Raw genomic sequence first — 23953 nt, 5'->3', positions numbered from 1 at the left:
CAGTGGATATTACAGATGTCAGAGGGGTGGCAGAGGGGAGACTGGGTGAAAGAAGGTGAAAAGGTTAGCCAAAGAACATATAGGCAGAGCTCATGGACACAGACAATAGTGTGGTGAAGGCCAGGAGGAGGAGTGGGGAGGGGCTGGGTCAGCCGTGGGCAAACTACGGCCTGCGGGCTGGATCCGGCCCGTTTGAAATGACAAAACTAAAAAAACAAAACAAAACAAAACAAAAAGACCGCACCCTTTTATGTAATGATGTTTACTTTGAATTTCTATTAGTTCACACAAACACTCCATCCATGCTTTTGTTCCGGCCCTCCGGTCCAGTTTAAGAACCCATTGTGGCCCTCGAGTCAAAAAGTTTGCCCACCCCTGGGCTGGGTAGAGACAGGCAAAACAGGGGTGAGTGAATAGGGGACATCTGTAATAGTGTCAACAATAAAATTTTAAAAAGGAAGTTCTGACACAACATGGATGACTCTTAGAATACAAGCAAGTCACAAAACAGACAAATACTGGATGATCTTACTTGTATGAGGTAACAAGAGTAGTCAAATTCATCAAAACACAAAGTAGAATGGTGGTTGCCAAGGGTTTGGGGAGGAGAGAAGCAGAAAGTTGTTTAATGGATAAAGAATTTCTGTTTTGCAAGATAAAAAGAATTCACAATGTGAATTTACATAACACTAGTGAGCTGTACTCTTAAAATGGTTAAAATGATAAATTTTATGTGTATTTTACAATTAAGTTGTTTAAAAAATAGTATAGCCCTACCTGGTTTGGCTCAGTGCATAGAACGTCAGCCTGTAGACCAAAGGGTCCCAGGTTTGATTCCGGTCAAGGGCGGGCTCAATCCCCAATAGGGGGCGTGCAGGAGGCAGCCAAACAATGATTCTCTCTCATCATTGATGTTTCTATCTCTCTCTCCCTCTCCCTTCCTCTCTGAAATCAATAAAAATATATTTAAAAAAATAAGTAGTATAGGAGACCCCGACTACTGAATTATAAGATCTATGTGCATAGATGCTGCTTCATGTTGACAAAAACAGAAAGAAAGGTACTGAAGAACAGGTACCAAACTTAATATTGATTATCTCCTGGAATACTACTTTTGGAAGGGATGTGTGTATTTTGGGACAGGGAGGGAAAATATTAACTTTTGGTACTGCTTGACTTGTTAAAGTGTGTGTTCATTACTGGCATATATTCTTAATACAGTACAGTCAGAAAACAATTTACAAGCTAAAGTCATTAGGGTCTCAGTTGGGAATATGTTCATTGACAATGAAGACAAATGCCCGCTAGAGCTCTGAGGATCCTGAAACTTGCACACTCTGATCACAGAAAGGCACACTTCTTTTGGATACTGATGAACCAAGTGAGTGCTCATGTCTTAATGACACTAATGTTAGTTATTCAAGTCTAGACAACGTGTTTATGAATCATGAGCCTAATTGAGTGACCACCTACAAAGAAAATGTTCATTTAGATAGACTCTGCTTGAAAGTTATCAAAAGACAGATTCGACAAAGCAAGCCAGGGCAGTGGTTGGCTCAAGTGTGGTCCCTCATGTGACTAACACTAAGAGGAGCTGCCATGATTGGCTCCCACAATGAGTCTTCACTTGCCCCCCCCCCCCAGGGCAAAGAAGAAACATAATGAGACTTAATTGAGCAATGACCAAAGCAGGCTATTGAAATGCTATTTATAACTTTCTAAACAACTCAGGTGCTAGCCAATCAGAGACTGACTTTGCAAATAGTTTCAAGGAAAGATGCTAAACATTAGGAAAATAGGTGTCTCTGGGGACTATATAAAAGGCCAGATGTAGAAGGTGCAGCCAAAACTCAGAAACTTCTCTAAACAACATACCTCTCAACCCAACTCCTGACACCATGGCCTGCTGTCAAACTAGCTTCTGTGGATTTCCCAGCTGCTCCTGTGGGACCTGTGGCCCCAGCTGCTGCCAGCCGACCTGCTGCCAGACCAGCTGCTGCCAGCCAACCTGCTGCCAGACCAGCTGCTGTGGGACCGGCTGTGGCACTGGCTGTGGCACTGGCTGTGGCCTACTGTGGACAGTCCTGCTGCCGCCCAGCCTGCTGCTGCTACTGCTGCGAGCCCACCTGCTGAAAGGTTGCTGATTACTTAAGAATGAAAGGAGCAACTCAGGAAAACTGCCTTGATCTCTAAAGAAGTGTTCGACTTTACTTGGATGCTATGTATCTCGATGTTTCTAAGCCGCTCAGAAATCACAAGTCTTAGGCCCCTCTTGAGGGTGCTGAATTCTCCCACTGAAAACATGTATGAACCGTGTCAGATCAATGACAGCTCTGTCCTCCTCCCTATTTCGTGATCCCCACACATTTTCAGACCTGCTTTCTCCTTCAATACCTTGTTAATTTAAAATAAAATGTTTACTTGTGCTAAGCAAACTGAGTCATTTTCTTCCATCATTCAGCGTGTCCACCTTCAGCTGAAATTCAAGAGAAGTGGATGTGCACTTTGATAATAATCCTAAGGCACAAACAAAAAGTCTAAACCAGAAAAATACAAGTTATTTTATGCTCTCACCCATCAGTTAATGAGATGTTCCATGCATTAAATAATACTTGCAGTTATCCAAAAACTTACATGCTCCAAATCTATTATGATTAGGTCTAAACTAATAAGGCCACTTTTAACTAAAATGTTCAGGTTGATCAAAGCTATGGGATTTCTACCTAGATGTACTTCTACGACTTTTAATCTCCTTCCCTTTAATCTACTAGATGTTCTCCTTCATGTATGCCTAACAGCGAAAGAAACTGTAATGCTGTCTAAATAGATTTGACAGTATCTACCAGATACTATCAGACACTATTTTCCAAGAGCATTTAGGTTTTAATTCCTATGCCTTACCCTAATATATTCTTCCCACTGACCCCCAAATTGATCTCTATGCTTCAACTCCCAACACTCCCCTCCATTCTAAGTATGTATAAGGTGCATCACTGGTCTGAACGAAATTAGAATAAACAGCTATGTAGATAGCCACTGAGTTCCACCAGCACCACATGTCAGACACACATATCAGAAAAATGAAGCAACTATATAGTTGCACTTTGCAATCCAATTTGAAAGATGTTCTCTTAAGAAGTTAGCACAAATCTAGACCCAAAATACCGTTTACCAATTAATTTTTAAGTAATTTGAGTGCAGCATACAAAATACAACATGACAAAATATCAGACACTTTAAGCCGTCTTTTCCAAATTATTTACAAGCTCCCAGCACTTACCTCTACCATTTAATTAGTAGCAGAATAAAGCAAATGGCAGTATATCCTTCAAAATGTCATAACTCCCGGATGCTTTTCCTGAGCCTTGGTTCAACTATCAAATGCAGAAAAAATTTTAAACATTTCCTTGTCTCCTTTGACAATAACAAGGACTCCTTCATGAGAGGCACTAAGCTTGGAAGTTCTATTCAATCATTAAGTGGTACAGGCACCCATGAATCATGCCTTTTGCTCCTCCCATTCAAAATCATATTCAACAGACACTGAGATACTACCAGTGGGTAAGCACTCCACCAGACACTTTTATATATACTATGTCATTCAGTTCACACGAGAAGATTTTTGGCCTGAAACACAAATAATATTTGCACATTTCAAATTGGTGAAAAGGAACTATCATGGGAATCTGACTTGATGTTGGGAGTAAATTACTTGGAAACTAAATTATGCATGGCAGAACGCATGCTTTCAACTCAGTGGTTCTCCTGATGTCCTAAATTCAAGAGAATTTAGTCTATACATCCAGAGGCAAAAAAAATAATAATAATAGTTTTTTTTTAAAGGAGCACCATTATCCTTAGCCATAGAGGTCTGGACAGAGTGTCATGTGGAATAAATACCTCTATAAAGCACGTGTGTTGACATGGACAAAAATAGGAGGACTCTGAAAACCACAAACCTATTCCAAAGAGCAAAAGACCAATCCGAGGAGTCCAAATAAACTATAAAACAAAGTAATTTCTAAACTGCTGCTCATAATGTGTCATAAGTATTTATGTGTAAGCCAATCAGAAGCCCACTGAGGAGCAAATTTAAACAAAAACAAGGAAGATATGTTAAAAACCGTATAAATACCAGCTGGTCAGACTATATAAAGGCCCAACATAGCAGTCACCACCAAACCTCCAAGCAACCCAACTCCTGACACCATGGCCTGCTGTCAAACTAGCTTCTGTGGATTTCCCAGCTGCTCCTGTGGGACCTGTGGCCCCAGCTGCTGCCAGCCAACCTGCTGCCAGACCAGCTGTTGCCAGCCGACCTGCTGCCAGACCAGTTGTTGTCAACCAACCTGCTGCCAGACCAGCTGCTGTGGGACTGGCTGTGGCACTGGCTGTGGCCAGGACTGTGGCTGTGGAGGTGTGAGCTGCCGCACCAGGTGGTGCCGCCCTGACTGCCGCGTGGAGGACACCTGCCTGCCCCCCTGCTGCGTGGTGAGCTGCACACCCCCAACCTGCTGCCAGCTGCACCATGCCCAGGCCGCCTGCTGCCGCCCATCCTACTGTGGACAGTCCTGCTGCCGCCCAGCCTGCTGCTGCTACTGCTGCGAGCCCACCTGCTAAAAAGCCAACTTGCTGATTTTTAACTGCCCAGGACACAGTATCTGAATAATGTCTCCTCAACAACCCGTGGGCCACTAACAAGTTCTCAGACTTCTACTTGGGTTTCTATTATGGGCTCTTATGGGGGCTATCAAGTCGATGAGTTCTATCAGATTCCACTCTACAATGAATACCTTGACTCTCCACTGCGGACACAGAAGTGCTGTGAGCCCACCTGCTGATCATCAAATTGCTTTGGATCTACTATTCCCGATTTTCCCACAGGGTTGAAAATTGCTGCCATATTGTGGATTTTACCCTTGAGAGCTGTCCACAAGTCTATTTTTCCCATGCTTTGTGATCTATTTTTACCTTCTATTTACCTAAAAAAAATTTTCAACATTAAAGGCACCAAAGTTTAGCCAAGCGACATTCCTCAGATGTCACCAGAGATAATGGAGGCTCTTCACCCAACATTCAGCTTCTAAGAAGACTTTCCCATATTTCAAAATCTGATTCCACCCCGTTTGGGGGGATCATAACGATCTTTCCTGTTGGCTATTTTAATTATACCTGTGATACAGTGTATTCTGTCATTTCTTAATAAATGTTATATACTGGGCAAAGAAATCATGGTCAGTGTCTCCACTTGTACATAACTGCTTATAGTTTAAGAATGCCCACTTGTAAGAAATACACTTGTTTCTTTTTAAAAAGAGACTGAAGCCATATGTAGTGTATTCATTCAATAAAAATGTATTGACCACCACTTCAATGAAGTGGTTATGGAAATCAGAAAGATGAAAAATTAATTCTTATCCTGTAGGACCTTACTATCCAGAAAGAAAAAGAATGTGTGAAAATAGCTACCTACAGTGTAGTGTGATGAGATAAACTGTATTTTCTTAGTAGTTCATAGGAAAAAAAAAAAAACTCCCTCTACCTTAGGGATAGATGCTTTTGTGACCAAGATGCCTCAACATTTCAACTTAAAATAGGTTCATCCACATGGGATATGCATGTTGGCAACCCTAAAAGCTTAAGAAAAGGGCATTAAACATTACAGATGAGACAAAGAGGAATATTTCCTATTGCAGAAAGGGAGGAGAGAAAAGAAGAAAGAGAGGCCATGAATATTACTCTGTGATCCCTCCACATTAAGCTGTCACACTCACACAATCTGTGGGTGGTCAATTGTCCTATGTAAGGAGCTGAGTTTCATGTCTGGGTTGATTCAAGGGAATGACAGCCCAGGACCTAACAGAGCAAGGGGAATGGCAGGAAAGTAAGGCCCCAGGAACCTTCAGAAACTGTGGAGAGGCTTTGGGTGGACCCTGCTGTGGGAAGTAGTATCGCTTCAGGACCAGCAGGGGCTATGCTGGGGGCAGCATTAGGGAAGACTTTCCAAGGGAGGTGATCTTTGAAGAGGGCCTTGAAGTCATTCTAAATGGAGCAAAAAGAATTTAAAAAAAAAAAGGCCAACCTACACACCAAAGCAATGAGAACACCAAAAGGTAGCAAAATGTTGGTGGAGCAATAGGAACTCTCACTCATTGCTGGTGGAAAGGCAAAATGGTACAGCCACTCTGGAAGACAGTTGGGTTGTTTCTTACAAAACGTAGACTTAGGGCACAGCGCAGCGACTGTGCTCCTCAGTATTCCAACCCTAATAAGCTGAAAGCTTATGTCCATGCAAAAACCCGCAAATGAATATTTATAGAAGCTTTATTTGTAATTGCCAAAAATTGGTAGCCACCAAAATGTCCCTCCATAGGTGAATGGATAAGCAAACTTTGGTATATCTATTCGATAGGTATCACTATTCTGTGATAAAGAGAAATAATTTCTCAAACCACAAATGGGTATGGAAAAATCTTAAATGCCTATTGTTTAATGTAAGAAGCCAATCTGAAAAGACTTAGTACTATCTGATTCCAACTGTATGACATTCTGAAAAGGGCAAAACTACAGAGACAATAAAAGTTGCCAACATGTCATGCCTGCTGTTCCCTGCGGATGCCTGTAGTATAATACTATATATAAGCTTATAAATTTAAAAAATAAAAGATAGAAATAGAGAGATATGGCCCTGGCCTATGAAATCTAAACAGAAGTCAGGTGTGAGTTTCCTTTATTGATAAAAGGAACACGCATTGCTGGAGCTCCCACTTCCTCTTCACCCTGACGCTCCTTCAACATATACCACTTGAACCCACTTACTGATAGCCTGAAAAAGTCAGTACCACTGTGAACTCAGACCGCTCAAGAAAAGATTTAAATCACACCCAGCAGTAAAGAACCCCAGCCAGCTGAGGTCCTGGCTGAGGGTAAAGAAAACATGAAATGGGTAGTGGGAGAAGAGAGTTCAAGTATTAATTATAGCCCTGTAACCAATTAGAAAAAAAAAAGGATTACAGAAACTATGAATGTTTTTCTATGTATATTTTCCTGGTTATTTTCTTCTCTTTTTTCCTTCCCTTGTTTAATGTCATATGCTGTACCACAAGCTAAGTAAATTTCGTATGGACCTAATTGCATTTAATACTTACATCAATCTTGTGAAATAGATATTTTTGTCAATGAATAAATTAAGTCAAAGGAGGTTCAATGAATTGAAATCAGGGTTTCAAAGGGATATCTGCGCTCCCGTGTTTATTGTAACATTATTCACAATACCCAAGACATGAAAGCAACCTAAATATCCATCAACAGATAAAGAAAGCGTCGTATTTACACACAGTGCAATATTAGTCAACATTAAAAAAGAAAAAATCATGCCACTTGTAGCCACATGGATGAACCTAGAGGACATTATCCTAAGTTAAATAAGCCAGACACAGAAGAGCAAATACTACACCATCCCACTTATATAAGCAATCTGAAATAGTCAAACATAGAAGCAGGGAGTAGAGAGGTAAGTCTTAGGGATCTACTGTACATCATAGTGTCTAAGATTAACAATACAATGCTGTAGTAACCTTAGATATTTGCTAAAAGGATAGATATTAAGTGTCCTTATCACCAAAAAGAGGGCAGGAAGAAAATTTGGAAGTGACAGGTATGTTTATGGCTTTGATTGTGGTGATGGTTTCATGCATATGTACTTATCCCCAAACTCATCAAATTATATATATTAAATATATACAGCTTTTTGTATGTCAATCATATCCCAATCAGGAGTTTTTATTAAGTAAATAGGTAGACAGATAAGTGAAGTTAAATAGTCTGCTTATAGTCACACAGCTCATAAGTAAAAACTAACATATGACTCCAACTCAGACTCCAAAACTCATGAAGAAACAATGAAATGTAGGGGCTGAAAGGAAAGAACGGCGTGGGCAGGTTCAGCTGGCTTAAAGATGGCTATTTAGGAAGCTGTGGGTTTCAGAATAAGTTCCTCTTGATGCCAGTTGTTAAATTAATCTCGCAGCGCCACACCGGCCCTCCATTCGCAGCTTTGTGATGCCTCCATGGCGCTCTGCAAACGCTGTGAGAGCTTTGCCAGCTGCTCCATGTCAGGTTCTGCCACTAGAGGGTGACAGAGGGAAACGACAAAGCTGGAGGAGGAAGGAGGGACTTGTTTCTTCCTATGTTTCCTTCTGTTTAATCAGGGCTTCCTGTACGCTACGGGGTCCCAGGATGATCACCCCAGTAACACTTCTTCATCTTCTTCATACAGCAGCTCCGGGTTTGGGGATAAGTCGAGACATTACCAAAAAACCACCTGCTGCAGGTCTCCCTGGCTTTCCATAGCAACACCTAAAGTTTGCTGTTTTCTCAACACTCACCACTGCGCCTGCCTCAGTCACAGCAGCACCAACCAGCCAGTTCTCTGGAAAACGCCTGAGCTCCAGCCCCACAGGGCAATCCCCTAGCTAAATTCCTAAGTTTTAATTCCTTCCCTCTTCCCTTTAAAGAAACTCTTGTTCTTAAGGCTTTCTGCATTTCCTAGTTACCTAGCTAACAACCTAGTTTAAAAGTCTCTGTATAAAATGCACTCCGTTCAAATAATGGGTATGGCTCTTTTCTCGGGACTGGACCTTAACTATGAAACTCTTACTGCCTTTTAAAAGTCAGATTATTTCATGAACCAGTGTTCAGACTTTTCACTCATTCCCTTTAATCACAGCAGCTGATTACCAAGGGGGGGAATTAGTCCCTAAGCTTTGGAGGTAGCAGCCAAAACATGACAACATTTTAGGCCTGATAGAAGCCGGCTGAGGAACTGGAAACACTACTCAGCACCATTTAGCTTTGTACTTAAGAAAGTTCCGTTTCTATTAAAGACCGTCCATGTAAAATGAGCTCTGCCAGCAAAATCTGACAGCAGACGCTGTGTGTTTTTTGTGAACTACTGACTTATCCCCAAAACCATAACTCTGACTTAAGAAACCTTAAGTCATCATCATTATTCAAATTTTATTGAGCATCTACTTTCTCAACCAGGCTCATTTAAATGAACACATATATTTATACCTTATTTAACTGGGTATAAGTCTCTGCTACTACCTGCATATCCTATAGCTTACAATAAATAAAACATGAGGTTTAAACTGGAAGCGTGAGATCCCCAAGAGAAAGAGGCAACATGTCCAGCAAGCAGAAGCCAGGCTAAGCTCACATGTGCCCCGTGAGTTTACATGCTGTGAGACCTGCCCTGGCATGTTGGAATGGGAACATATATGTCCAAGTGATGCAGCACCCAAGGGTTACCCCCGTTGGGTCACATACACCTACGAAACTATAGCCAATATCAGCTGTCCCCAAGGGGCAAACCAGCACTACTTTTATTTGAAAGAAATCCAGTTGAGAGTAGTTTTCAGTGCCAGCTCGTGCACTATCACCACACACTGGGAAAAAATGTCCTGATGCAACTGTAAGAGGCCCCCAAAGTCTGCCGTTCTACCTAAACCCAGAGTCCTCTGCCCGCACGCTCAGCCAGGGGGACTTCCTGCCATGAAAGCATTGATGTCGGTGGCAGTCCTGATACCGGCCTTTCTTCTCCCCGTGTGTGTATATCATAAAGGAGTTCACCAGAAATTTAAAAGGTGGTGCAATTCAGGAAATAAAGACCAAGCGTGTTTACTTACAGGCATGTTTACTGGGATGACAAATTGAAAAGGTCCCTATGTCCTGCTTTTGTGAGGGGATGAAGCGCTTAAGGAAACGGAGTGCTTGAAGTGTGTAACCTCCCAACACTGACATGCCTGCTGATGTGGGAGGTGCCGTCATGGGAGATTTTCCTGACAGCAGCCCCGAAATCTGCCGAGTTGTTGGGAGATGGATGTCGGTAAGTCACACAGAGGATCACACACACTGTGACTAACACACATAAAAGTGACCTTTGATCTCAGTCAGGAACTTAGCAGTAAGGACATTTTTATGAGTGCACTGAAGAGTCACAAATCTTCAGCCCTGCTCCCTCTCATGGGCTTCAGGCTGCTCACCCTCTGCAGGCCCCACACCGAACTCCTCGTTAGACCCTTCCCTACGACCCTAGATGGCAGCTTTGGGGCTCAGGTCCCCTCACTTATGAGTAATCCTGACACCCAAGCATGGTCCTCGGCCACTCTCCTGATCAGCATGATACACCATCTCTACTTACAAAAGTGCCTCCTAAACTCTCCCGCCTCTGACCCATTCATCAACCGCTGGCCTCCCCGCTCATCCTCTCACCTGCACCACTTACTTGTTATGCCTGTTTCCATTCTGGCCCCGCTGCAGCCCCTTTTGCATGGAATATAACTCACATCTTACCACTCCCTGCCATAAATCATCCAGTGGATTCTCAATGCCCTGAGAATAAGCTGAATTCTGCAGAACTACCTACATATCCATACCTGTCCAGGCACCTGCCCACCTCCTTGACCTCATCCTCCTATCGCACTCCTTCCCTTTCACATACTCCAGCCACCTGGCAAAGACTGTCCCTGACCACCCGAACCGAAGCAGACATGCTCCCTGAGGGACACTAACCCCCACTTCACTCTCTGTCACTTTACTCTGTATTATTTTCTTTTGGGACTTGACACTGTCTGAAGTTCTTATTTATTCATTTGTTTGCTTTTTTTCTGTCTCATCCACGAGAGTGAGCACCCTGACAACAAGGACCTTAACTGACCTATTTCTATATGCTTAGCACCCAGCATGGGGTGCTAAGAGCGTGGAATCACACACAGGGACTAAGAGCGTGGAATCGGCTTTGCTTCAAATACCAGCTCCATCCCTTACTCACTAGTTACTTAGCCTCTCTGCGCCTCAAGTTTCTCATCTGTGAAATGGCAAAGGCAGTAAGTAACACTATGTACACCACAAGGCTGTGGTGAGAAATGTGTAATAGGTATAAAGCCCTCAGCACAAGACCTAATACTTAGTAAGTGATGATAATGATGGCGATGATGATGACGGGCCTCCATTCAAAAACTACAGTCATCTTTCTAAAATACAAACCCAATCATGTCCCATACGCATTCAAAACCCTTTCAGTAATGCTCATTGCCAATAGGATGTATTTCACAATCATGAGTGTGGCATGCTCCATGCAGTCGAAGTTCTTTCCACCGTGGCACTAACCCACCTTTCCAATGCCATCTTTCATCATTCTCCTCCGACACCTCCCAAACAGAGACCCAGAATCTGTGCCTCTGCCAACCAACACTTCTGCCCTCCCAGGAATATACCATAGCAGTTTGCTTCTCTGTTTTACTTGCTTCCGCAACCACACAAATGTTTTCTTTTCATAAAGTTCTCCCCAAATCGTTCAGGCAGTAACCTCAGCTCTAAATTCCCACTTCTGCCCTGGCCGGTTTGGCTCAGTGGATAGAGTGTCAGCCTGTGGACTGAGGGGTACCAGGTTCGATTCCGGTCAGGGGCATGGGCCTTGGTTGCGGGCACATCCCCAGTGCGGGGTGTGCAGGAGGCAGCTGATTGATGTTTCTAACTCTCTATCCCTCTCCCTTCCTCTCTGTAAAGGATCAATAAAATATATTTTTTTAAAATAATAATAATAAATAAATAAATAAATTCCCACTTCTTACCTAGAAAACTGGAATGCACAACCCTGTGTTGTCATCAGCAGTTTACTTCTCTGTGTTTTCTTCTCTGTGACCTCCTCAAAGACAAAAACCTACTTGCTTCCTTTCTGCATGCTGACTGACTTACAGCAGGTGCCGGACCAATGAGTGTTTGGTTGAACAAAGAGATGTCTGTGGAAGCAATGTGAACAACAAGCTAATTTCCAGCATTGGGATCCCAACCCGCAATATCATTCTAGTAAGAAAATGACTAAAATGAAAGCAGTTTCCATGTTAAGCATCCTTTGCATCCCGCATCTTGTTGATCTGCATGTCCTTTGATTTCTGGCTCCTCTATATTGAGCAATTTTAAATTATTTTTCAAAGCCTGGACCATTTCATCTGAATTTGGGTCAGAAAATATATATATATTTAGGACTTTCAAATTAACATATATCTAAAATTTTACCAATTATTATTTTTCCTACTTTAAAGTAATTCTAAAACATCATACTGTTTTATGTCTTTAAAATTAAGTAATTATATTTATTTGTTAATCCTCACCTGAGGATATTTTTTCATTGATTTTTATGGAGAGTGGAAGAGAGAGGGAAAGACAGAGAGAAGCATCGATGTGAGAGAAACACACTGACTGGTTACCTCCTAAAGGAGTCAGGACCAGGGCCTGGGCTGGGAAGGAGTCTGCAACCAAGGTATGTACCCTTGACTGGAATCAAACCCAGGACCCTTTGGCCCACAGACTGCCGCCCTATCCAGAGAGCCAAACAACACTCAAGGGGCCAAAGAGCCGCATGTGGCTCGCGAGCCGCGGTTTGCCGAGCCGCAGTTTGCCGACCACGGGGCTAGGGCAATAATTGTATTATTAAGGTCTTAATGGTTTAGATGTAATTTGGGAATCTCCCCAAGAATGTTCCATTGAACACTAACTTATAAAGCTAATCTGTGAAAACTAAAATACAAAAATGAATAAATCTACAAATAAATAAAGAATAAATCTACAAACCTTACCACTTTTAAGCCACCAAGCCAAAAGTATCACATAGTTGCTGGTAGAAAAGCAAGAAAAGCGATCAAAAAGCCTACTTCTCTCTCTTCATGTGAAAAAAGACAGAAGACATGGGGGTGACGTGAAGAAAGCCAGCATGCCAGGCCGTCATTAGCGATGTGTGATGATTAGAAGACAATCACTTGGTGCCTTTGAAGACTGAAAGGAAATGCTGTGCTGTGACCAACAGCAACGTGAAGAATCCCAGTTTGACAACAAAACAAACTAGCCCCCTTTTACGAGGTGAGGAGTGTGTCTTAGGTAATAAACACTTAAGTAATTAGAGGGTTTTTATGGAGATAGCTTTAAGCTGAAACATGGGGAAGAAAACCTGGCTAATGGGGTGACGCCCACGGAGGTGGGTATATAAGAGCCAGAGCAGAAGGGAGAGGCACTGAGACACTAAGAGACTTCTCTCCTCAACCCAACAAAAACCCAAATCTTGACACCATGGCTTGCTGTGCTCCCTGCTGCTGCAGCGTCCCCACCGGCCCCGCCACCACCATCTGCTCCTCCGACAAATGCTGCCGGTGCGGAGTCTGCCTGCCCAGCACCTGCCCACACGACATCAGCCTCCTTCAGCCCACCTGCTGTGACACCTGCCCCCCGCCCTGCTGTGAGCCCGACACCTACGTGCCCACTTGCTGGCTGCTCAGCTCCTGCCACCCGACTCCCGGACTGTACGGGATCAACGTGACGACCTGCGTCCAGCCCTGCTGTCAGAGTCCCTGTGAGCCCTGCTGCTAAGCAGCCACGGCTTTGCACGGGTTCCGTGATGTGCTGCTCAACGTCCTACACATCACCCGGCCTTCACCACGCTACTGCCTCCAGCGGGCTAACGCCATACTCTTCCCTGGACCATGTTTTCGTGAATTAGTCCAACTTCTTAATTCTTTCCTCCTTTGGGGAGACTTGGAGACCTTTGTCCTGTCTTTTAGGCTATTTTACTGCTCTTGGAGAAATAACCATTTTGACTATTCGTTAATAAACTTCATTCTGGCTTAGCATATATGGCCTTGTGGGTTTTTATTCCATGTTCCTTCTCAGAGAAAGTAGAATGCCTACCTAAACCTGAACAGCAGGTCATCCTACTATCCAAGATTCATCCCCACTTCCCCTCCCCACCTCTCATTCAGCAGAATGAGGGCTTTCATGGTGGAATCATTGAAAAATTAGATGCTGGCTCTTTGTGGTAGGTTAAAAAGTAAAAAATTCAGTAGGTCATTTTGTAGAATCTTCTTATACAATAAAATTTTTTTAAGATAACCACTGCACCAAGCACTATGCTAGAGTCTAGAGATTACTATGTTTTTTAAATATTTTATTTATTTTAATTTCTATAACCCCTAAAAGTGATTTTTTTTCTTCCTTAACTAACTAAACAAACTAATCACTTTGCTAGTATGAGGAAATGATTTTAATTCCTTAGTCATAGTCATCAATGAAATTCCAAGTTCAAGATGCTATGCAATTTTGGGAGATATATATATATATATTTCTTTATATATGTTGTCTTCTATGAATATTAGCATTTATAGAATATTCCTTATTTCCTGAAATTAGGCTTGGCTTCCATTAGTCATAACAATATTTATAAACTTACTAGTCCAAATGACATATAATAGCATGTCATTGAAATAAACTAAAAACATCAGACTAGTGCAGTCTTCTCTATACACCAGAAATAGTCACACGATCATGGGAGTGAAAACATACATTTCCTCCTACAACAAACTTTTATGATGACCAGTAATTCATCTCCTTGGCTGTCCTGGAAAAATCCAAGTGCAGTAAGGCTTTTGCAGGAAGTACCCAGAATACAGTCCAGTTGTATATTGTCTTGTATTTGCCTTGGGACCTTGGGCCATTTACTTCTCTCTCAGCCTCTGCTTCCTCATTATTACAGCAGAAATATTCTCTTCTCTGCTCATGTCGTAGGATTATTGTGAGGATCAAATGGCCCAAAGCGTCCACAGCAGCAATCCAGACACAGGGAGAGGGTCCACCATTACTGCCACACACTGGTTCCCAGCCTATCACCGAAAGACATCCTTTTATTTACTTTTGTTTGTTTGTTTTCTTTTTTTTTTTTTAGTCAATCCTCACCCAAGGATATTTTTCCATTGATTTTTTTTTTTTCTGAGAGAGAGAGAGAGAGAGAGAGAGTGGAAGAGAGAGGGAAAGGGAGAGAGAAACATTGATGTGAGAGAAACACATCGATTGGTAGCCTCCTGCATGAGCCCTGACTAGGGCCTGGGCTGGGGATGTGCCTGCACCCAAGGTACATGCCCTTGACCAGAATCAAACCCGGGACCCTTCGGTCCACAGGCCGCTGCTCTATCCACTGAGCCAAACCGGCTAGGGCCATCCTTTTATTTCATGAAAAGTGTTTTATTTTCCCAACTGGCTTTTAAAAATAGTAATTTAGTCATTTTTTGTTTTTGTTCATAAATACATTTATAAATACCAGTGAGGGTTTTAGGATTAATAGAACTATTGTTACTGTGCCAAGTTGCCTTTATTTTTTTCAGTCAAAAGCAAAGAAGTTTGATGTTATACATCTTTGTAAGGAATAAATATTTAGACTTTTAGACCTTAATTTTAATACTGAAAACAACTCTAAAAGTGTCCTGGGACTGCCACTGTGGGCCTTCAGGCATTTAAGGCTAGTTAAAGAGCCCCACCTGCAAACCAGAAGGGTGTCCTAGTCCAGGCTCTACCTCGGCTGTCTCTATGACCCTGAGCAAGTCACTTGAACGCTTTGGGTCTCAGGTCTTAAACCAGTAAGATGGGTTGGTTGACCAGATTCTCTCTAAAGTCACTTTAGTTTTGACATTCTATGGTTCTAGATTATCCAGAGCATTTTAAGTAACAAGTACCCCACACCATTAACCAACCCCATCTCAATTAACTGTACTGCTTTCATTCGTCATAGCTAACATTTGGCGAATCTACTGGGCACTCAAAGAAGTGCTTTATGTGCATATGTCCTTTATTTCTAACAAAAACACTAAGAGGTGCCTACCATTACAGGTGAGGAAATTGAGGCTGAGAAAGTTACTTGCCAACGTTACACAAACTGTGACAGAGAAGGGATTAAACTGAAAACTGCCTGAATCCAAAGTCCCTTCTCTTTCCACTTCATCTCCTCTGCAGACAGAAATATGATTGCACGTGGCTCTCTTCACTCAAGAGAACGCATATGCCCCTTGGCAACATTCTCCACTCTCCCTCTGAACTGTGTCTTTGGTTGTATACAGTAACTCATCTTTCTCTGTGCCTTAAGACAAAACTAGTGTATACAATGAGTCTAGAAAAACTTTTCATTTCTAAGGTGAAAGCAAATCATTTTTTTTAAGTCAGACTTTAAATACTGATTAGCAATATCAGTACAGGAGAAATACTGGCTGGGTCTTTAACCTTACAATGAAGGTTACTTCGGCAACTCAGACACATTTTCCATTTTCTGATAAGTTTTAATAACCTAGTTCAAGGTAAAAACAAACTAACCTTAAAGTTAATAATTATTTACCCTTGATAGAAATAATCATTTACCCTATTAATAGAAAACCAGTCATTTCATTTTTCTTTCAAACTATCCCTGACATCTTTCCTTCCACCTTCACCGACTCTAGCCTACCCTAGACCCTGACCACCACTCCCCTGATGACAACCACAGTTTCCTAGTTGTCCTTGAGTCCAGTATTCTCTGCCACTTTCTCATCCCAAACAATATTCCTGTCAGACAGGGCTCCTTCCCTGATATTGTTTAAACTGAATTGCTCAAAACTCTAGGATGACTCAAGATGTCTCTTTTTACTGAATCAAAGCTAAGATCTTCAGTGTGGTTCTAAAGCCCTCGATAACCTGATATAGTCATTTTTACAAATCTTCCTGGCTACTAACCTTGGGGAAACATGCAGCCTACATTCTAGATAGAGCAATGCCCCCTAAATAATGGTCAAGACAGTGGTCTCCAAAACTAGGCTGTCATGCCTGTCACTTACTAGTTATGGGTCCTTGGTTATGTCATTTAACTTGTCTATGCCTCAGGTTCCTCAACTGTTAAATAAGATTAAAAATAGTATGTACCCTAAAAAATACCTGAGTATACCTCAAATCTGCCCAGGTGATGAAAAATAAGGAAAGACTGAAAAACTAATAAAATATATTAAGCTCTTACCTTGTCACAGACCAGAGAAGACTAATAGATGTGATGATTAATGTAACTGGTGCCTCAGATAGGGTCCTGGAACAGAAAGTGACATTCGTGAAAAAAACTAGTGGTATCTGAATAAAGTATGATGTTTAATGAATAGCAATATACCAATGTTGGCTTCTTAGTTTTTGACAAATGCACAATGGTATTGTAAGATACCATCATTGAGGGAAAGTGAGTGCGGGGTGTACAGGGACGCTGTACTATCGAATTACACCAGGTACCGTCCATGGGACAGAATGTGCTAATTGTCATCCTCCAAGTCCAACTTGTGATACTCTGTGATGCCTAGGGGAAGACTCTGTTTTTCCTTTGGCTGGTTTTCTACTAGGTTCCACCAATACGGGGTGCTAGAAAGAGACTGCAAGGCCTGGGGAAGAATGAAGGGTCTTGTTGCCCCAGCAACAGTTCTTTATCTGACAGAAGCAATAGATTCCAGTCTCCAGCTTCTTCCTGCACTCCAAAAATAAAATTTAAAAAAAAATGGCATCACTGCATCTCCTCAGAATCACCAGCATCAGCAAGGGAGTGACAACAACAAGCAAGTCTGAATATAGCAACACAAATAAAACTGCAGGAGAGCTCATCCCATGGCTGATAAACAGGAAGCTCGTGAGTTACCTGTATGGGATAATACAAACAACAGAAGACATTCTGATGTTCTGATGGACGGCAGCCATGGTCCCTGACACAAGTGGATATAAGAGATCCACCGAGGACGACTTTGTAGAACACAACCTCCCTTTGCAACAAAAATCTACCGGATCCACCGTCCCCATGTCTTGCTGGGAGCCTTGTCTCCAAGGATGCTACAGGGTCCCCACTGATGGGTGCTGTCAATTTGGAGACAACCTTCCCAGCAGCTGCCCACCTGCTGTGACACCGGCCCTCCACCCTGCTGCGTTCCTGATTCCTAGCGCCATTGTTTGGCAGCTCCACAGCCGCCACCCTCCTCCAAACCTGAGCGTGATCTCTGTCCCAACCTGCATCCAGCCCTGTGAGTGTGAAGCACCTTGTGCCAGCCAAAAATGTTTCAAAGGGCTTGCCCACATTGCCTCAAGGGACTGAAATAGTCATTAAGGGCTGCTCAGCAAATGGTCTTTAATTCAAAGCTCTGGAAGAAAATGTTCTGACTCTGTGCCTTCAGTTTTGCAGTGTTTGTTCTGTGTTTTTGAAAGATGATTTCAAATGAGAAGAGAAAAATGCTATCATGACCTCCTTAGTACTTTAAAGTAACTACCACTGCTCCCCAAACCACATACTGTCTCAATGTTTAATGCTATAATGACCCCACAACTCTTGACACATGCATACATCATGAACGATGAATGTGTCCAGTGGAAGTACACTTTCTGATGACATCAACATAAATCTCATCCAGAAAGGAGGACTCACAGGGATATGTAAATACCTGAAGAAAACTATCTGGATAATAAAATATACTAAGCTCTAACCTGAGAATCATTTTAAATTCTGAGTGGTAGTGCCTGCTTTATTAGTAAATTTTTCTTTTTCCCCTGCCTCTAAGTAATTTACATACATCCTTAAAGAGGCTGGCACACTAACATAGAGGTCAAAATTCACAGAAGGGGCCCCAGAGACTGAGCGGAGCCGCCGTTTTTCATTGTCTAATTTAGGTGAGATTTTGAATGTAAAACTGTTTTAACAGCGGTAAAGTACTTCACAAGTGAAATGAATCATTTTGCTGCGGTAAAATCTATAATTTAATCCAATTCAATAAACACTTATCAAACGCCTACTATGTATCAGGCATTGTCCTAGGTGCTTGACAGAGACAAAGAAGATTAAGGCAAGATTCCCACTTTTGAGGAGTTTGCATTGGAGTGAGGAGGACAAGCATAAGTGAAAAGTTATAACATAGAGCAGAATAAAACAAGGACTACATGAGAAGACGGGCAACACACTTTGTGAGAACACAGAAGAGAAAGAAAACAAGAAGAACCACCTAAAGTTTCTTTATGAGATATCTGAGCTGATGCTTGAGGGGTAAGAGTTGAGAAGTAGAGAATTGGGGAAGGACATTTTTAAGAAACAGTATGATCAGGATCACAGACGTGTAAAGTACCTATGAGACCCCAACTTTCCTTTGTATTTGATGTACTTTATGATAAATATTGATATTTAAGCAAAAATCAAACCAACTTCAGTAACAAGCTCTTTTTCTCATAAAATGTACAGGCTTATTTACCAGAGCTGTTTAGATTTCCCCCTGATTTGGTTTAGCCAGCTTTCTTCCCACTTAAACAGGCCATGCTGGTGTTCATGAATGTGTCCTCAGAAACAACCCGCCAACTAATCTGTACTTTGTGTTTATTCAGCCATTTGCCACCCAACAAATTGTGTAATTTGGATTCCACTATCTGAATAGTTTTGTGCTGACCATGGGGAGTATGTGAAGACGTTGGAATCATAGAGTGTTCCACATTGGGGATGATCCGGGTCCACCTCCTCATCTGCCACCCTGCAGAAAGGCAACCCGAGGCCAGCTGAGGTGAACAATGTTGTTTAGGGCATTCCTCAAAGGAATTTACAAGCTAATTGAACACCCAAGATACAAAAACTAACATGGGAAGCAGGAAGCAAGTCAGTGGAGAAATGACTTGTATGAATGCCAACGTTCTAAATCACATTTGATCAGATCCCTTTCCAGAACCTACTGTATCTTATGATTTCTCCTTCTGATTTCTGCTTTGTCATATTTTATTTATTTATTTGTTTGTTTATTTATTTATTTAAAATATATTTTTATTGATTTCAGAGAGGAAGGGAGCGGGAGAGAGAGATAGAAACATCAATGATGAGAGAGAATCATTGATGGACTGCCTCCACGTGACCCCCACTTGGGATCGAGCCCACAAGCCGGGCATGTGCCCTGACCAGGAATCAAACTGCGACCTCCTGATTCACAGGTCGACACTCACAAACACTGAGCCACGCCAGCTGGACTGTTTCATCTTACTTTAAAGTTAAGTTTATTATTCATGTGAAAATGGTACATTTAACGAAAGACAGCAACTGGGTGGATCCTACCTTCCATTAAATTTACACTTTGACCACTATAAGACTGACATAACCATGAGAATAGAGACTGTTTAAAAAAAAATGAGCCAGTCAGAGAAAAACAAATACTATATGATCTCACATGTAGAATCTAATGAGCCAAATAAACTGATGAACAAGATGCAACCAGAGGCATGGATCCATGGAACAGATATCAGAGGGGAAGAGAAAGGAGGGGATGGATAAAAGAGATTAGCCAAAGAACATACAGGCACAGCCAGTGGACACAAACAGCACTGTGGTGAAGGCCAGGGGAGAGGAAAGGGGTTGGGTGGAGGTGGGCAAAGAGAGGGAAAATGGGGGACATCTGTAATAGTCTCAACAGCAAAAAAAGTAATAAAAAATAACAATAAAAAGTACAGTAAAAAAAATTAAAACCCATAAAGTAACACCGCCTTTGGAAACTCACTCTAGATTTAAAATAATAAAAAGAGGCTTTATTTTATTCCATTATGCATGTCACCCTGCTTGCTCAACAGAACCTGAATTATGTCATCCAAAAATAAGCCAAATATGTCAGATGCCTGTACTCATCCCCTCTGAAACTATAGCTGAATTGTCACTTGGTCTGATTATCCATGATTTATGTAAGATGTGCCATGCCAGGACCCAGTGAAGGCAAAATGTAATCATCTCATGACAAAAATGGCAAGTCTATGAGTAAAAAAGATGATTACTTTAATGAGGGTAAGAACTCTTAATGGACAAGTAAATTCCAAACTGATTAGAGAATCTTAGTGGAAAAGAGTGACATAAACAAGATGAGGAAGCCTTCTGGTTGGGCCAACACCCACTGGGGAGAGTATATAAGAGCCCCAAAGCCAGTGGAGACATTTGCATCTCAGAAACCTCATCTCTCTTTTCGGAAAAACCGAAAGCACCCCGGCTTCCCACCGCCATGGCTTGCTGTGTCCCCTGCTGCTGCAGCGTCCCCACCGGCCCCGCCACCACCATCTGCTCCTCGGACAAATGCTGCCGCTGCGGAGTCTGCCTGCCCAGCACCTGCCCACACACCACTTGGCTACTGGGGCCCACCTGCTGTGACAACTGCCCCCCACCCTGCCACATTCCTCAGCCCTGTGTGCCCACCTGCTTCCTGCTCAACTCCTGCCAGCCCACCCCGTGTCTGGAGACCATCAACCTCACCACCTGCACTCAGCCCTGCTGTGAGCCCTGCCTCCCAAGCTGCTGCTGATGGGGGCCGCTTCCCTCAGCGCCTGATGATGCAGAACCCAGAAGCTCTCTATTCAGTGTTCACTTGCCTCGGTAGTTTACCAGATGTCGAGGCAGACCAGAGGGCACAAATATGGAAAACCTACCTTTCGTTTTAATGGAAAGAAAAATTTAAAAATGGTTCTGGTTATTTGGCTGGATAATCATTGGGTTCATTTGGGCAGGTGAATATCATCTATTATCAAAGGACATTAAAATCTGTAAGACTTCAATATTTTCTTGGTCATTTGCTTCCTGGATTCCATTTCTTGTCTTGGATATTTTCATAAAGGGGGAAAAAAAATCGTAATGGGTTTTCCAATAAACTTTGTTTCTCTGGCAATATGTGTTATTTGTGTTGTTGATATATTTTTTCATGTTTTTAAGAAGGTAAAAGTAAGATGATTACTTTGTTATTTTTTAAAAGAATCTATTAGCTAGGAAGGACTGAAACAAGCTTACTAACATGGCTTGCTAACTTTTAATTGTTAATCTTTTATGTTCACCTTCTCTCTCCTCTTACTCAGAAAAATACAATTTTGGAGGTGAGCCAACATTTATTTACCTATCCTTTGCTAGGTAAATTACATGTATTAACTCATGTAATCTTTAAAATAGCACTAACAGATGAGAAAAATGTAGCTTTAAGAGTTATTCAACATTCTCAGAGTCATAAAGTTGGTTACTAAGAAAACCAGAATTCAGTTCCTTGCACGTGTGACTTTAAAGGCCAATTATTTCTACCACATCACAGAGCCTCCAATACTAAAAGAGCCAGAAGCTTAATGAAGAGTTATGACATTAACTTAAAATATGCACGAGAAATAAAAAGTGTAAGAATCTTAACAAAATCACCATATCCAATTGTAATAGAAAAAGATAGGTTGGCTCAAAGATTAAAAATGACAGCTACTCAATTCTAAGATCTGGGTCATTTAGTGGACCTATCAATTTTGACTTCATTTTTCCTTAGGAAGAACATCAAGTGGTCACTCCAGTAGCAGGGCACTAGGAATATACCTCTCTACCTCCCACCATCCTCAGCATAGAGCTCTACCCCAGTAATCAATACAATGCCAATACCAGTACTTTTCAGGTGATAAACTGAGAACTAGAGCTAAAACCCTGATTAAACATGATTTAACTGACTACTTCATTTTACCAACCTGCTTAATTTTTCTCATGCAGATGATCCTTTTCCCAGCCTTAAGAGATCATATGCATTATATATATATATAATATGACATATACAACATGTTATATATATGTAATATGGCATATTATATATAATATTACATGTATAATATTTCTAACATATATAAAAGCACAAGTCAAAATCTGAAAAAGCAATGAACTAAACCAAAACGGTGTATGTGAAAAAGAAAAAGGTAGGGCAAGGATGGGGGGAAGCAAATGCCTTTAAATAAGCATGATTGTAAATGTCCTGGTCAAGATGGCAGAGTAGGTAAATGGGGTACTCACATCCTCCCACAACTACATCAAAATTATAACTGAACTACAGAACAACCATCATTGAGAACCACCCAAAGTCTAGCTGAACAGAAGTCTTATAACTAAGGATATACAGAAGCCACATGGGGATAGGCAGGCGGGGGGGTGAGGGGGGGAGAGGCTGAAACTTGGAAGTAGCTGGCCCCACACCCATGTGTGGCCATTTAAAACCAGGAGGAATATCTCAGTTATAGAGGTCCCCCTGAGGAGTGTGGAGTCCCAGCCCTCCACCAGACTCCCCAGAACAGGGAAGGAGGAGGAAGAGAAGAGGGGGAAGGGGGAAAGAAATGGAGAGGAGAAAGAGTGACACTGAGCTTGTGGCGGGCAGCACTAGGAGCCTGAACAAAGCCTGCCCCACCCGTGGTTCCTCCATGTCACACACCACAGCCTCCTGCACACTGTCACCACCACATGCTTCCACGCCAGCGTGGGGCCGTCTGAAACACCGCAGCCACCAACCAAAAAATGCTCCAATCAAAAGGCATAGAGTGGCTGAATGGATAAGAACACAAGATCCACACATACGCTAGCATGTCTACAAGAAACTCACTTCAGACAGAAAGACACAGAGACTGGAAGTAAAGGGATGGAAAAAAATATTTCATGAAAAGGGAGAGAAAAAAAAAGCATGGGTAGCAATACTTATACCAGACAAAATAGACTTTAAAACAAAGGCTAAAACAAGAGACAAAGAAGGACCCAGCAATTCCCTTCTGGGTATTTATCTGGATAAACCCAAAAACTAATTCAAAAGGACATATGCATCCTTATGTGCATTACACCATTATTTACAATAGCCAAGATATGGAAGCAACCTAAGTAGCCAAAAATAAATGCATAGATAAAGAAGTGGCACATATTTACAATGGAATATTCCGAGGCTACGAGAAAGAATGAAATCTTGCCATTTGTGACAACATGGGTGGATCTAGAGGGTATTGTGCTGAACTTTTCACACCTGATCTCTCTAATCCTTACAACCACCTCAGGGGCAGGTGGTAACATGTTTAGTTTACAGACAGGAAACTGGAGCCCAATATAACAAATTATAGAACTTCCAGTCAAGATGGCAACATAGGTAAATGTGATGCATACTCACATCCTCCCACAACTACATCAAAATTATAACTGAACTACAGAACAACCATCATTGAGAACCACCCACTGGATAAATGGAAGTCCTACAACTAGGGAATCAGATAAGAAGCCACATGGAGACTGGCGGGGGGGGGGGGGAAACCAAAGTGCAGG

General features: G+C 42.0%; 2 protein-coding genes across 4 annotated transcripts; both read left to right on the top strand.

The window, feature by feature from the left end:
• Positions 1 to 1889: 1889 nt before the first annotated feature.
• LOC102762211 (keratin-associated protein 9-3-like) lies at positions 1890 to 4620 on the top strand. 3 transcript variants are annotated; one of them, XM_006774363.2, is made up of 2 exons: positions 1890 to 2005; positions 4212 to 4620. In XM_006774363.2, the coding sequence occupies exons 1-2, from the start codon at positions 1899 to 1901 to the stop codon at positions 4618 to 4620; spliced, it is 516 nt and encodes a 171-aa protein (XP_006774426.1). In that variant the 5' UTR covers positions 1890 to 1898. The 3 variants fall into 3 exon arrangements, with proteins under 3 accessions (XP_006774426.1, XP_006774425.1, XP_015426299.1); XM_006774362.2 differs by having other exon boundaries at positions 1890 to 2029; positions 4206 to 4620; XM_015570813.1 differs by having other exon boundaries at positions 1890 to 2081; positions 4402 to 4620.
• Positions 4621 to 13094: 8474 nt separating this feature from the next.
• On the top strand, positions 13095 to 13524 carry LOC102761926 (keratin-associated protein 3-1). Its single transcript, XM_006774361.2, has one exon. The coding sequence runs from the start codon at positions 13129 to 13131 to the stop codon at positions 13423 to 13425; it is 297 nt and encodes a 98-aa protein (XP_006774424.1). The 5' UTR covers positions 13095 to 13128; the 3' UTR covers positions 13426 to 13524.
• Positions 13525 to 23953: the final 10429 nt, after the last annotated feature.

The sequence above is a fragment of the Myotis davidii genome, unplaced genomic scaffold (assembly GCF_000327345.1).
Source record: "Myotis davidii unplaced genomic scaffold, ASM32734v1 scaffold327, whole genome shotgun sequence".
Taxonomy (NCBI): Eukaryota; Metazoa; Chordata; class Mammalia; order Chiroptera; family Vespertilionidae; genus Myotis; species Myotis davidii.
This window is presented reverse-complemented; position numbering and strand designations above follow the sequence as displayed.